The sequence below is a fragment of the Callithrix jacchus genome, chromosome 7 (genome assembly GCF_049354715.1).
Source record: "Callithrix jacchus isolate 240 chromosome 7, calJac240_pri, whole genome shotgun sequence".
Lineage (NCBI taxonomy): Eukaryota > Metazoa > Chordata > Mammalia > Primates > Cebidae > Callithrix > Callithrix jacchus.
The window spans coordinates 44,018,217-44,032,082 of record NC_133508.1 but is presented as its reverse complement, the minus strand read 5'-3'; the positions used below and the strand labels follow the sequence as shown (position 1 = coordinate 44,032,082).

The window sequence follows — 13,866 nt, the reverse complement described above, 5'->3', positions numbered from 1 at the left end:
GCCTGGCCTGGCTCAGGTGTAGGTCTTATATTCAGTGGGTCAGACAGGCCGTCACCCCATTGCTTGGCACCTGTCTGTTCCCTGCGGCCCCTTTGGTGCAGAGTCAGAGAGGAGAGGGAAGCCCACCAATGCCCCACCTCCTGCTGTGTCTGCAGGAGGCCCCCGTCTTGCCCAATGGCTCCTACGATGGAAGCTCTCTGGTCAAGTCTTCAGGGAAGCTCATGCTGCTGCAGAAGATGCTGAAGAAGCTGCGGGACGAGGGGCACCGCGTGCTCATCTTCTCCCAGGTGCATGTCCCCGCCCCCTCCGCCCTGGCTCCATGCCCCACAGAGGGCGTCCTGCCCTGATGCTTGGGGGCACAATCTTGCTGGCATCTCTCAGGTCTCAGTACTGTTCCCATGTGGGTCATGTGACCGTGTGTCAGGGGTCACTCCTGTGCCCTGGCGTGGTGAAGCTGAGGAGCTCAGAGCACATTTGCTGTAAGGAGCACCTGCCCTGTCTGTAACAGGTCCTGAGGGGCCACTGGCACCTGGCTTTTTGGCTTGGCAGCAGGGCTGCCGGCCTCTGGTGTGTTCATTTCTTCCTCCATCCCTTTGTTTGCATCTGTCATAGTCAGGCTCTGTGCTGGCACATGGGTGCAGGGACCAGTGATCTAGTCCCTGTCCTCCAGCTGTTCAGTCTACTGTAGGAGACAGTCACGGGACAGGCACCCGACCCTGTGGTCAGCTCTGTGTTGGAGGCCACAGTGATGATCCTGCAGAGTCATGGGATTAAAAATATCCCTCTCAGCCGGGCGCGGTGGCTCACACCTGTAATCCCAGCACTTTGGGAGGCCGAGGCGGGTGGATCACAAGGTCAAGAGATCGAGACCATCCTGGTCAACATGGTGAAACCCCGTCTCTACTAAAAATACAAAAAATTAGCTGGGCATGGTGGCACGTGCCTGTAGTCCCAGCTACTCGGGAGGCTGAGGCAGAATTGCTTGAACCCAGGAGGTGGAGGTTGCAGTGAGCCGAGATCGTGCCATTGCACTCCAGCCTGGGTAACAAGAGCGAAATTCCGTCTCAAAAAAAAAAAAATACCCATTTCGTGGCCGACTGAGCCTGGCTGGGCTATGGCTCCTCGTGCACAAACATCAACTGAAAGCGGCGTCCGCCACCTGCAGCCTCAGGTCACCCTGCTAGGCTGCTGCAGCCTGAAGAATACTGGAAAGCAGGGCAAGCTTGAGACCAGGGGCTGAGCCAGGGAGTCTGCTGGAGGGGAGATGGCTCCACATCCCCCCCACACCTTGGTACCAACACGAGACACAAATCTGGTCAGAGGCCTTGAGAGACCAGTAACGGGAACCACACAGCTTCTAGACACGCAGGACAAGCGACAGAGACAGGGCCCTCCTGCCCAAAATGAGCCTATGAACTCCAGTTCCAAACCCATAGAAAAGTGAATGCCAAGACATTCACTATTTTATTTGGACTAGAATCCAAATAAAAAAATAAGGGCTGGGTGCAGTAGCTTACCCTGTAATCTCAGTGATTTGGGAGGTTGAGGCAGAAGGATTGCTTGGGCCCAGGAGTTCAGGGTTGCAGTGAGCTATGATTTTGCCAGTTCATTCCAGTCTGTCACAGAGCAAGATCCTGTCTCTTTTTTTTATCTTTTCTTTTGAGACAGAGTCTTGCTCTGTTGCCTGGGCTGGAGTGCAGTGGCACAATCTCAGTTTACTGCAACCTCCGCCTCCTGGGTTCAAATGATTCTCCTGCCTCAGCCTGCTGAGTAGCTGGGACTACAGGCTCATGTCACCACACCCAGCTAATTATTTTGTATTTTTAGTAAAGACAGGGTTTCACTATGTTAGCCAGGATGGTCTCGATCTCCTGACCTCATGATCCACCTGCCTCTGCCTCCCAAAGTGCTGGAATTACAGGCGTGAGCGACAGTACCCGGCCCTGACCCTGTCTCTTAAAAGATAGAGAGAGAAAAAGAATAACATAACCTGAAAAGACTATATAGACATGTTTAAGATCCTCAAAAATAATGGAGTAATTGAAACCCTAAAATAAGAAATTAAGCAAAAGCAGGAAGAGCTGAAATAGGAACAATTGGATGGAAACATGATATGCATGAAATTGAAATAAAACATTTCAACAGACTGGACAAACTGAACACTGTTGAAGAGAACATTGATGAATTGGAACCTGGTGCTGAGGCATTTCCCCAGAATGCACTGTACAGGGACAAAGATAAAACAGAGAAAACATGGAAGATACCTTGAGATGCTCCAACAATCATACAATTGGAGTTGTAGAAAAAATAGAAAAAATGGTGAAGAAGTTGGATTTGTTGAGCATTTGCAGACCTAGAGAGATGTGAGGTCTCCGATCTGGAGTTCATTCTAGAGTACCAAGCAAGATAAATACAAATAAATGAACCCCTAGACACTTCAGAACCCCCAGGTACTTTAGACCTAGTATCTACAAAATAAGGGCAACCAGATTGTTCTCAGACTTCTCAGCAACAGGTGGCAGAGACTATGGCAAAATCTCCAGTGCCCTGAGGGAACATATGTGCTGATAGTTTTATATCCAGCTAAACTATCTTTCAAGAATAAAGGGAATTACATGGGGTGATGGGAGCTCAGAAAGGACTGCTTTTCTTTTCTCATGGAGAGGAGTGAAATCAGGGAAGACATCACAGAGGTGATGTTTGTGTTTTCCAGGAAGAGAGTCAGGTAGTTTGGAATGGCTGGGAGCTATAAAGGAGCATTAGTCCTGCAGAGCCTTGAATGCAGGGCAAGGAGATGGAACTTAATTCTGTGTGGTGGGAGCAGGGAGGCTCATGTCAGAGCCCTGATTTAGGCAGGTCACTGCGGGGCTGGTTGGGAGGATGGATTGACTCTGAGAGGTGAGGGTGGAAACTATGTTCTTCCCCAGAGTCCTGCATTGGGTCTGCCTGGGTCTCAGCTGTTTCCCTATCCAGCAGGCGGCTCTCTTCTCCCCTGGCTGTGGTGGGGTCCCTGCCCATGGCCTATTGGGCCCCTTGCTCCTTGGCAGTTCCTCACGTGCCTGTCTCCTCTGCAGATGACCAAGATGTTGGACCTGCTGGAGGACTTCCTGGAGTACGAAGGCTACAAGTATGAGCGGATTGATGGCGGCATCACTGGGGGCCTCCGACAAGAGGCAATCGACAGATTCAATGGTACCCCATCCTGCCCAGGGGCTCTGATTGGGACCCTTTTTTGGCTTCTTCTCCCAGGCCAGGTTCTTAGCCAGGCCACCCAGCCAGTGTTGTGTCATCAGCCCCACACATAGCTGAAGACAGCAGGCTAGTCCTGAGATCGCGGTAGCTTCCCGAGTTTCCAGTGTTGAAAGGATTCTTCCCATGGAATCAGAGTTCCGAGGGGCCCAATAGATAACACCTGTTGGGAACGGAGTTAGAAACAGACAATGAGAAAGGCAGATGGGGACCTCTAATACTGATACGAGGTGAGCCCCAGTTATAAGCGGTGCTGGACAGAGCCTGCTGTATGGTGAATGGTGGCAGGAGGTACAGAGATGCACATGCTGCCTGGGGCCACTTCCAGAGGCAGGACAGAGTGAAGGGCCAGGCCACACATGGTCAGGTTCTTCACCCAGACTCACCCATGCTTGGTCTTCTCCACCTGGGAAGGAGAGGCGAGGGTAAAGGCCAGGAGGGTCTTGCCCATGGAGCTCCCTCTGTAGCAAAGGAAACTTCTGGTGTGGGGAGCAGTCAGCTGCAAGCTTTAGGAGCAAGTCTGCAGCAAATAGCAACAAGCTTTGTTTCCCTGGGGCTTTGGGCCTTAGAAAGAGGCTGGGGCCACACTCCCCAAACAACCAAAGCAGTGCTTCCTCTCACACACTCGTGCCAGAGAGCCAGGAGGAATAGCAAGTTCAGAGTTTCAGGGTCTAGACGTGGCCCAGCTACATGTGGAAGCAGGAGGTGCTGAAGCCCTGGGTGAGTGGGGGCCTGTTTGCAGCTCCAGTGGGGGCTGTGGTCAGTCCCAGGTCACTGAAGGGCCCTGAGGGGCTGAGAACCAGCCATCCTGTGACAGGGTTGCCCAGCAGGGCAGGACCCCAGGCCCCAGAGCTGTGCCTGAGTGTTCCCTGGCCACCCTGATGGCATCGATGGGCTAAGGGAAGCTGGGGGTGGGGAGCTGGGGGGACATGGAGGACTGAGCTCTCTGGAGGCTCTGCCTGTACTTGCTGGCTGCTTGCACTTCTTTTATTTATTTTTTTTTTTGAGACAGAGTTTCACTCTTGTGAATGGAGTGATCTCGGCTATGCCCAGCTAATTTTACATTTTTAGTAGAGACAGGGTTTCTCCATGTTGGTTAAGCTGGCCTCGAACTCCCAACCTCAGGTCATCCGCCTGCCTCAGCCTCCCAAAATGCTGGGATTACAGGAATGAGGCACTGTGCCCGGCCAAACAACCACTTTGTTTTTTGCTCATCTGGGATTTGAAAATTGACCTCCTCTTCATTCTAGCACTCTCCCATTGGGCCAGGGCTCAGAGCACCGCTGGGGACTAAGCGGCCTTGAGCGGGCTTCCTCTGGTTCCCCTGAGTGCAGCTGTGGCCTCTCATCTCTGATGAGGTCTCTGGCTTTGTAATTCTCTGCCAGCGACCTGTTGCTGTAGTTCCTTCCCTCTGTTCTCACCCCCAAAGGTGAACTCCCTCAAACATCCCATCTGCTGGCCTCTTTTTCAGCCCCCGGGGCCCAGCAGTTCTGCTTCCTCCTCTCAACCCGGGCAGGTGGCCTGGGTATCAACCTGGCCACGGCGGACACTGTCATCATCTACGACTCGGACTGGAACCCACACAATGACATTCAGGTCTGTGTCACTGCTGCCACCCTCCCAGGGCCCTCTTACCCTGGGCTTCGGGCAGGTTCTCCTGTCCTTCATGCCTTCCTGGACATGACCTCCACACCTCCCCTGGTGCTGTGGGCCTCCCTCCCTCATGGAGTCTTGGCCCCATGAGGGGCCCTGGGAATGAATGGAAGCTTGGGCCCCATCCCTCCAGCTCTGTCCTCGTCCAGAGGAGAAAACAGTCTTGGAGAGGGCAGGGGAAGTGTCCAAGGGCACACCGCAGTTCATGGTGGCCACTGATTCTGGTCTTTCCCATCACCCTCAGGACCAAGGCCATGGAGGGAGGCAGGATGAGGGAGTCCTGGGACCCAGAGGGGCATATATTTTGGAGGGGATGGGGAGCATAGAGTGGGCCTGTCAGAGGTGGGGGGAGGATGAGATGGTGCAAGGGGCAGATGGGGTTGACAAGGAAGGATGGGAGGGATGTGGGGGGCGGGGCTATGGGAATAGAGCTACCCTGACAGCCCTGGCCACCCCACTCGGGGGCTGGGACACACACATCAAACTCTTACACATGTAGGGGAACACATAAAAAGTGATGTCTCTCATTCATGTTTGTGCGCCCGTGGACACACACACATATGCATGGTCACATCCAGATCACCTCATGCAGGGCTGCAGAGTCTGGCACTTCCCTGTATTATACTGGGCAGATGCAGCTCCTTGCTGCCCTCGGAAGGTGGCTGCACATCTCCAGCACATGGTCTTGTGGTTCCATTAGTGGCTCGATCACAGGGAAATGCAGCCCCCTACCTCCCCAGGGCCCCCATGAAGCTCTGTGTGATGTCAGTTACACCTAGCACACTGGCTGTGTCATCCCTCACACACTGTTGCACACCTGCAGTCCTGGCTGCTTCCACTGGGAGCTTTTCCACTCCCAACCCAGCCCAGCACCCTGGCTCGTGGGAGGCTTCGCAGTCTGGGAGGGAGCCCAGCTGCAGTGGTGCAAGCCTGCACCACATGCCTCTCCCTACCCAGTCATGCAGCCCATTCCATGCTCTTGAGCTCATGGGTGTGACCCCCTCCATTGCCTGGAGCCTGGGTGAGCCATGGGTGCTGAGCTGCAGGTCTCCCCAGGCCTTCAGCCGTGCCCACCGAATTGGGCAGAACAAGAAGGTGATGATCTACCGCTTCGTGACTCGGGCCTCAGTGGAGGAGCGCATCACGCAGGTAGCCAAGCGCAAGATGATGCTCACCCACCTGGTGGTGCGGCCTGGCCTCGGCTCCAAGTCGGGCTCCATGACTAAGCAGGAGCTGGACGACATCCTCAAGTTCGGCACGGAGGAGCTCTTCAAGGATGACGTGGAGGGTGGGCCTCTGTCCCGAGGGAGTGTGGTGGGGCCTGGGGTCATGCTGCTGAGGCACCCATCCAGGGCTTGATGGGGTCCCTGCCCATTCCAACACTCTTCCTCTCTCTTGCACCCCCACTGGTGTCTCCTGGCCAGGGCAGCCCAGGGTGGTGTCTCTGGGCACTGCCCGCCAATCCTGCAGCCCTCTGTGCTCCTGCACCAGCGCCCTCCTCCTCTGCCCAATAGGCATGATGTCTCAGGGCCAGAGGCCGGTCACACCCATCCCTGATGTCCAGTCTTCCAAAGGGGGAAACTTGGCTGCCAGTGCAAAGAAGAAGCATGGTAGCACCCCACCAGGTAGGGGCCAACCCAGCCCAACCCCAGCTCCTCCTCCAACCAGGAGGCTGCTCCTGGAGAGGGGTTCCCCGACACACCCTCACTTGGGTGTCTTGGGACTGCTGGGTGGGCGGGGAATGGGGCTGTTACAGCGTGATTTCCTCTTTCGGGTCAACAGGCCCCTCAGCTGCAGCCCCTGGGATGGGAAGGGCCATTGTTGGGAGCCTGTTCCCAGGTCCCCAGGATGGACCAGGGCAGTCTTTGTCCCCACACTGCACTTGCCTTCTCCCCAGGTGACAACAAGGATGTGGAGGACAGCAGTGTGATCCACTATGACGATGCGGCCATCTCCAAGCTGCTGGACCGGAACCAGGACGCCACAGACGACACGGAACTACAGAACATGAACGAGTACCTGAGCTCCTTCAAGGTGGCGCAGTACGTGGTGCGCGAGGAGGACGGCGTGGTAAGGTCCCCGGCCCGCCCTCCAGCCGCAGCCCCGCCCTCCACCGTGACCACGCCCTCCCCTGTGATCCCGCCGTGCCGCCGCAGTCCCGCTCCTGCCTCCGCCCCGCCCTCCAGCCTCCGCCCCGCCGCAGCCTCAGCCCCGCCCTCCACGCTTTAGCTCCGCCCTCCAGCCTCAGCCCCGCCCCAGCCGCAGCCCCCCTCCACACTGTGACCCCGCCCTCCACGCTGTAACCCCGCCCTCCAGCCTCAGCCCGGCTTTCCCTGCTGTTACCAAGGCGTCCCGGCCGCCGCAACCGCGGGCTCAGCACTAGACACAACAGAGGGAAGGGACGGAGGCAGTGCTGAGGGCAGTACAGCCACATGGGCCGGCCACTGCCCTTGCACACATCTTCAGCCTCCTGCTCCCTGGCGTCGTCCTAGCTCCAATCCAGCTTCCCCACTTTCTGAAGTGCAAGCTGACCTGCCACCCCGCTGTGCAGAGCCCTGTCCCCCGGGTCCAGTGTCAGTCCCTTCCCGGCGCGGTGTGCCCTCCCGCCCCTGCCTCAAGGCCTACATGTCCGCCCTGCACCTGGACCGCTAGTGTTCCAGAACGCCCCGCACTTTTCTTTCTTTAAATAGAGTCTCGCTCTGTAGCCCAGGCTGTAGTGCAGTGACGTGATCTCGCTCACTGCAACTGCCGCCTCCCAGGATCAAGCGATTCTCGTGCCTCAGCCTCCCGAGTAGCTGGGATTACTGGCGTGCACCACCATGCCCAGCTAAGTTTTGTATTTTTAGTAGAGACGGGGTTTTGCCATGTTGGCCAGGCTGGTCTTGGACTCCTGACCTCATGATCCGCCTGCCTGGTCCTCCCAAAGTGCTGGGATTACAGACGTGAGCCACCACGTCTGCACTTTTCTCCCTTCTCCACCTGGCAAACCCTAGCTAACCCCAAGAAGCTTCTCGGATCTCTCCTGGGGACCTTTCCCTTTCCTCCTCGGTTCCTCCACCCTCTGTGCATGACCTTTTCCTCTGAAACCAGGAGCTTCCTGAGGGCAGGCACCGGGGCTTATTAAACTCGGTACCTCAGTGTTTGGCATGAGACCATAAAATACTTGCTTTGTGAATGGATGAATAAGGAAATGATTGACTGGACAGGGGCAGGGAGAAGAAGGCCAGCTGGGGCCGGGGTGATCAGAGAAGGCTTCCTGGAGTAGGCAGTGCATCCCATTAATCCTTGAGCCCCAAGGGGGCAAAAGGCCAGGTTGGGTGGAGGGAGCCTGAGGCTTCCAGGAGGGCAGGGATTGCCCTGTTCATGGAGCCGGTGGAACCTGCATCCCCAGGAGGAGGTAGAGCGGGAAATCATCAAGCAGGAGGAGAATGTGGACCCCGACTACTGGGAGAAGCTGCTGCGGCACCACTATGAGCAGCAGCAGGAGGATCTGGCCCGCAACCTGGGCAAGGGCAAGCGCATCCGCAAGCAGGTCAACTACAACGACGCCTCCCAGGAGGACCAGGGTGCGTGCTGGGTGGGAGGGATGGGTGCCCCTCACCAAAGGTGGAGGGTTGTCCCTGTGCAGGACTCCCGGGAGGTGCGGGCCGGGAGACCTGGGTGATTGTGCCAGGAGGGATGGGTGCTCTATACTTGGAGGCAGAAGGTGGGGCAGGATTCTGTCAGGGCATCCCTGTGCAGGACCCCTGGGAGGTGTGGGCTGGGAATGCCGGGCAGTGCCAGATGGAGCTGGGAGGCAGCTGCTTGGAGGAAAGGGGACTACGGGCAGGTGTAGGGGTGCTGGGTGTTTGGGGGAACAGGTGTGGCACCAGTTCAGTGACTTCACCACTGCTCATGACGTGGCCTTGGGCAAGCCCCTTGCACACAGTACAGTGTGTTGTAATGTGTGGGTGCGCATAGTCCCCTTAGTGTACTACTAGGTGGTGCTGGGATTATTAAATGAGCCCACAGGAAGTACCTAGGCCATTGTCATCGTCACTGCTTTCTTACCGGCTGGGGTGCAAGGGCTTGGCATGGTCCTGGGCATGCTTGAACTTGAGGGTGGGCTTCGTTTGCACAACTCACTCCATGCTCCTCTGGCTCGCCCCTACAGAATGGCAGGATGAGCTCTCCGATAACCAGTCAGAATATTCCATTGGCTCCGAGGATGAGGATGAGGACTTTGAAGAGAGACCAGAAGGGCAGAGTGAGTCTCTGTGCTGGTGGCCTGGGCTGCCGCTGAGGACGTGTCAGGGGAGCTGATGGCAGCAGGGGCAGGGCTGGCCTGGGGTCCTGCTGCCTTTGGGGTCAGAAGAGGGGGTCAGGAATCTCTGGGCTCCCACCTGAGAAGCTGTGGCGGGCTGCTCCCCAGGTGGACGACGACAATCCCGGAGGCAGCTGAAGAGCGACAGGGACAAGCCCCTGCCACCTCTTCTCGCCCGAGTTGGTGGCAACATCGAGGTGGGGCCTGTCTGTTCCCACATCTTTCTGCCCCCAATTCCTGCTGCTCCTGGGGTATGGAGGAGGGCTGGGGAACTGCCGAGGGCCTCATGCCAGGTAGCGGTGGGGCTGGTCTGGTATTCGCCACCAGAGTCCTGCTCCAGGTGGTGGCCCCTGCCTTTTCTGTGCCTCCTTCCTGCCTTTTCCTCCTCCCATACCTTTCTTCCTCATCCCAGAATCCTCTGTTTCTACCCTGTCTCTGCCCTGGGCTCACATTCCCTCACTCCACCCGCCCAGGTGCTGGGCTTCAATGCCCGACAGCGGAAGGCCTTTCTGAACGCCATCATGCGCTGGGGCATGCCCCCGCAGGACGCCTTCAACTCCCACTGGCTGGTGCGGGACCTTCGAGGGAAGAGCGAGAAGGAGTTTAGGTAAAGGGGCTAGGTGGTAGCCCAGGGCGTGACCACCTGCCTCTGAGGAGGGCAGGCTCCCTCGGGTGAGCCTCACAGAGGGCAGTGTCTGCTCCCACCAGGATAAGGCCTTCTGGAAAGTTCACTGCTGTTTGGTCTTTGGGTGGCTAGAGTCCTGGTGCTGGGCAGGGCTGATGTGCAGAAAACACTGACCATCTGCCCCTGCCCAAACCAGCTGGTGTTACGGTGGCGAGGAAGATCCCAGTCAGGGCTGTTCTAGCCAGTCCCCTTGCCAGGGAGGCCGTCTCTGTCCTTTCCCAGGCCTAGCCCAGGAGTCCTGAGTGGGAGGTGGGCATTGGTTGATGATCAGCCAGGAGGTCCCCCGGGGTCCCGCCAGCCTTCTCAGAGGGTTCTTGCTGGCCCCCCACTCCCTGAGCCCCAGTAACCCCCCACCCCAGAGCCTATGTGTCCCTCTTCATGCGGCACCTGTGTGAGCCGGGGGCGGATGGCGCAGAGACCTTCGCAGATGGCGTGCCCCGGGAGGGCCTCTCCAGGCAGCACGTGCTGACCCGCATCGGGGTCATGTCACTAGTTAGGAAGAAGGTGGGTGAGTAACTCTCTGTAGGGCCCTTCCTGGTGACTACCTGGGGTCCTGGCACTGTCCCTTGGGGGTCAGTGGTCAGAGAGCAAGCGCCTGGCTCAGGCCACACAGCTGCCCAGGGTCTGAGTCAGGCCAGAGGGACTGACCTGGAAAGCCTTTCTGGGTGAGGGGCCTGAGGGTAGAGGCCAGGATGGTGGATTACAGTTGGGGGACACAGTGGGTGGGACAGTGGGCAGGGGAGCAGCTACCCCAAGCCTGTGACACCCGCAGTCCCTGTGGCTGCCCCGAGGCCCTTAGGGCTGAACCACGACCACCACCCTGCCTCTTTCGTTCCCACCTTCTCTCCCGCCACCCCAGGTTCAAGAGTTCGAGCATGTCAATGGGAAGTACAGCACCCCAGACTTGATTCCCGAGGGGCCCGAGGGCAAGAAGCCGGGCGAGGTGATCTCCTCAGACCCCAACACGCCAGTGCCCGCCAGCCCTGCCCATCTCCTGCCAGCCCCGCTGGGCCTGCCAGGTCTCTGGGCTGGGCCGGCCAGGGAGGGCACTGGGGTCATGGAAAGTGGCAAGGTCACAGCAACCCCCAGTCTAACCCACACCCCATAGAAGACGGCCTCTCCTTCCCCAGTGGCCCCTGTTTGCTGAAATGTCACTCTCTAGAGTTTTTCATTTTAATGACAATTTTGAGATATAATTTACATACATACTGCAAAATTTAGTCTTAAAAAGTTGGCTGGGCATGGTAGCTCACACCTGTAATACCAGCACTTTAGAAAGCCAAGGCGGGAGGATCACCTGAGCTCAGGAGTTTGAGACCAACCTGGCCAACGTGGCAAAACCCTGTCTTGGGCCGGGTGCGGTGTCTCACGCCTGTAATCCCAGCACTTTGGGAGGCCGAGGGATAGATCACGAGGTCAGGACATCGACACCATCCCGGCTAACTTGGTGAAACCAAGTCTCTACTCAAAATATAAAAAATTAGCTGGGCATGGTGGCATGCACCTGTAGTCCTAGCTACTCGGGAGGCTAAGGCAGGAGAGTCGCTTGAACCTGGGAGGCAGAGGTTGCAGTGAACCGAGATTTCACCACTGCACTCCAGCCTGGGGTCACAGAGCAAGACTGTCTCAAAAAAAAAAAAAGTGCTATTCGGTATTTCTAGTATATTCACAGGGTGTACAACCAGCACCACTACCTAAGGCCAGAATATTTTCATTCCCCTCGATAAAGAAACCCCTTACCCATTAGCAGCTACTCCCTATCCTCTGACCCCAGGCCTGGGCAGCCACTAACTTGCTTCCTGTGTGTGTGTATTTCACGATGCTGGATGTTTTGTGTATGTGGTACCGCACGGAATGTGACCCTTTTGGTCTCGCTTCTGTCACTCAGTGTGGGGTTCCAGGTTCATCGCATTGCTGCGTGCGTCCGTGCTTCATTCATTCCACCTTATGGCTGATTACATTTTCTTTTTCTTTTTTGAGATGGAGTTTCACTCTTGTCACCCAGGCTGGAGTGCAATGGCATGATCTCAGCCCACTGCAACCTCCGCCTCTCAGGTTCAAGCAATTCTCCTGCCTCAGCCTCCCAAGTAACTGGGATTACAGGCACCCACCACCACACCCAGATAATTTTTGTATTTTTAGTAGAGACAGGGTTTCACTATGTTGGCCAGGCTGGTCTTGAACTCCAAACCTCAGGTGATCCACCTGCCTTGTCCTCCCAAAGTGCTGGGATCACAGTTGTGAGCCACCGTGCCTGGCTGATAATGTTCTCTTGTATGGATTTACTGCATTTTGCTTATCTATTGCTCTGTCAATAGATTTTGGGTTGTTTCTACTTTTTGGCTACTGTGAGTTATGCTGCTGTGAATTGGTGTGTTTTACGTTTTTGTGTGGACATAGGTTTTTAGTTGTTTTGGGCAAATACCTAGGAATGGAATTGCCAGGCTGTGTGATAACTCTGTTTACCCTTGAGAAAGCTACTAGACCACTTTCCAAAGTAGCTGTACCATTTTACGTTCCTGCCGGTGTTGTGCAAGCGCTCCGGCCCCTCTGAGTCTTCCTCAGTGCTTGCTCTCTGCCTTCATGGTTCTAGCCACCATGGTGAGCATGAGGTGGCGTCTCACTGTGGTTCTGATTGGCATTTCCCTGCCTCCAGTGATGTTGAGTGTTGTTTGGTGTCTTATTGGCTATTTGTAGACTTGTAGGAATGTCTTTTCAGACTCTTTACACACTTTTAATTGGGTCATTTGTGCCTAGGTGTCTCTTTGGTGACCCAGGTATTTATTCGGGTGAAGCAAATACCTGGTAAATACCTGGTCCCTCAGTTGGGGCTCACAGGCCTGGGTCAGGCATAGCTATCCCCTGCTGATGGCTGAGACCAGGCCCTGAGATGCTCAGCACCTCCAAGCACAAGTGAGCCTTGGAGGTGGACACGCCTTGGTTTGCTTCTTGGCTTTGCCCTCAACTCTGTCTAATCTTGGGCAAGTTAGCTAACCTCTGTGAGCCTCCACTTTCCCAGCTGTGATGCACCTACCTCCCAGGGCTTCTCAGAGCCACGTAAGTGACCAGCACTTTGCGGCAGCCGAATCAGCAGGCAGGAAACTCTCACTCTGTCCAGAGGCACACAGCCAGCCAGCCTGCCCGAAAGCTGGGACCAGGCCAGGCGTCGTGGCTCCCAATCTGTGCCTCCATCTGCTTCACCTCCTTCCCTCCAGATGAGCAGCCACTGCTGTGTGCGGGCCCTTCCTGACTGCCCTTCATTTTGGTCTCACTGGGTTCAAAGGTCCTCCAAGCACCCCTGAGTCTTAGGCCCAGCCTGTCCTCTCTGGCTTAGCTGGGGATCCTGCCCGTCTCTCCAGGGGATGCTTGGCCTCAATGGAGCCTCCTGAAGGCCAAGCCCCACCTCTCCTCTCTTCCACCCGCCTCCCTGTCCTAGCCCTTCCCGTCTGAGTCCACCTGTCTCACCTGTCTCACCTCTTTCTCTTGATCTTTCAGACAAAATGGAAGCCCAGCTGGGCTATATGGATGAGAAGGACCCGGGGCTGCAGAAGCCACAGAAACCCTTGGAAGTCCAGGTGTGGAACTTGCTGGTGTCTGGGCCTGTGGTGCGTGTGGGGTGGAGGTTGGGTCTTAGGACCTTTTCAGGCCCTGCACAGCCAGGTGGAACCCAGGACTTCTGGGTCCCTTTTCAGGCCTCTGGGTCTTCGGGAGCAGGCTGGGAGCAAGCGATGGAAGCCAGGAGAGTGGGTTCCCAGCCCAGCACACGTTCCCTGCCCTCTGTTCCTGGTGAGGTCCCAGGCCCTACAGCTTACCTGGTTTCCCCTCTGCAGGCCCTGCCAGCTGCCTTGGACAGAGTGGAGGGCGAGGACAAGCACGAGAGCCCAGCCAGCAAGGAAAGAGCCCGAGAGGAGCGGCCAGAGGAGAAGGAGAAGGCCCCGCCCTCCCCAGAACAGCTGCCTAGAGGTTGGGGCTTCCC

The 13,866-nt window shown here is 56.6% G+C and overlaps 1 protein-coding gene across 18 annotated transcripts in view; it reads left to right on the top strand.

Annotated features, from left to right (window-relative positions):
* CHD5 (chromodomain helicase DNA binding protein 5) overlaps window positions 1-13,866 on the top strand; it is a 75,917-nt gene that overhangs the window by 41,751 nt on the left and 20,300 nt on the right. For 10 of the 18 annotated variants that reach the window (XM_054236854.2, XM_035307496.3, XM_078330184.1 and 7 more), the window contains exons 20-33: window positions 156-287; window positions 3,075-3,192; window positions 4,721-4,845; window positions 5,959-6,190; window positions 6,417-6,527; window positions 6,800-6,972; window positions 8,294-8,468; window positions 9,056-9,148; window positions 9,314-9,402; window positions 9,679-9,812; window positions 10,250-10,394; window positions 10,750-10,909; window positions 13,386-13,465; window positions 13,721-13,853. In XM_054236854.2, coding sequence (XP_054092829.1) covers window positions 156-287; window positions 3,075-3,192; window positions 4,721-4,845; window positions 5,959-6,190; window positions 6,417-6,527; window positions 6,800-6,972; window positions 8,294-8,468; window positions 9,056-9,148; window positions 9,314-9,402; window positions 9,679-9,812; window positions 10,250-10,394; window positions 10,750-10,909; window positions 13,386-13,465; window positions 13,721-13,853 — 1,900 coding nt within the window. Of the gene's footprint in view, window positions 1-155; window positions 288-3,074; window positions 3,193-4,720; window positions 4,846-5,958; window positions 6,191-6,416; window positions 6,528-6,799; window positions 6,973-8,293; window positions 8,469-9,055; window positions 9,149-9,313; window positions 9,813-10,249; window positions 10,395-10,749; window positions 10,910-13,385; window positions 13,466-13,720; window positions 13,854-13,866 lie in introns of all 18 variants that reach the window. The other 8 variants (XM_054236849.2, XM_054236852.2, XM_078330178.1 and 5 more) reach the window with 1 other exon arrangement.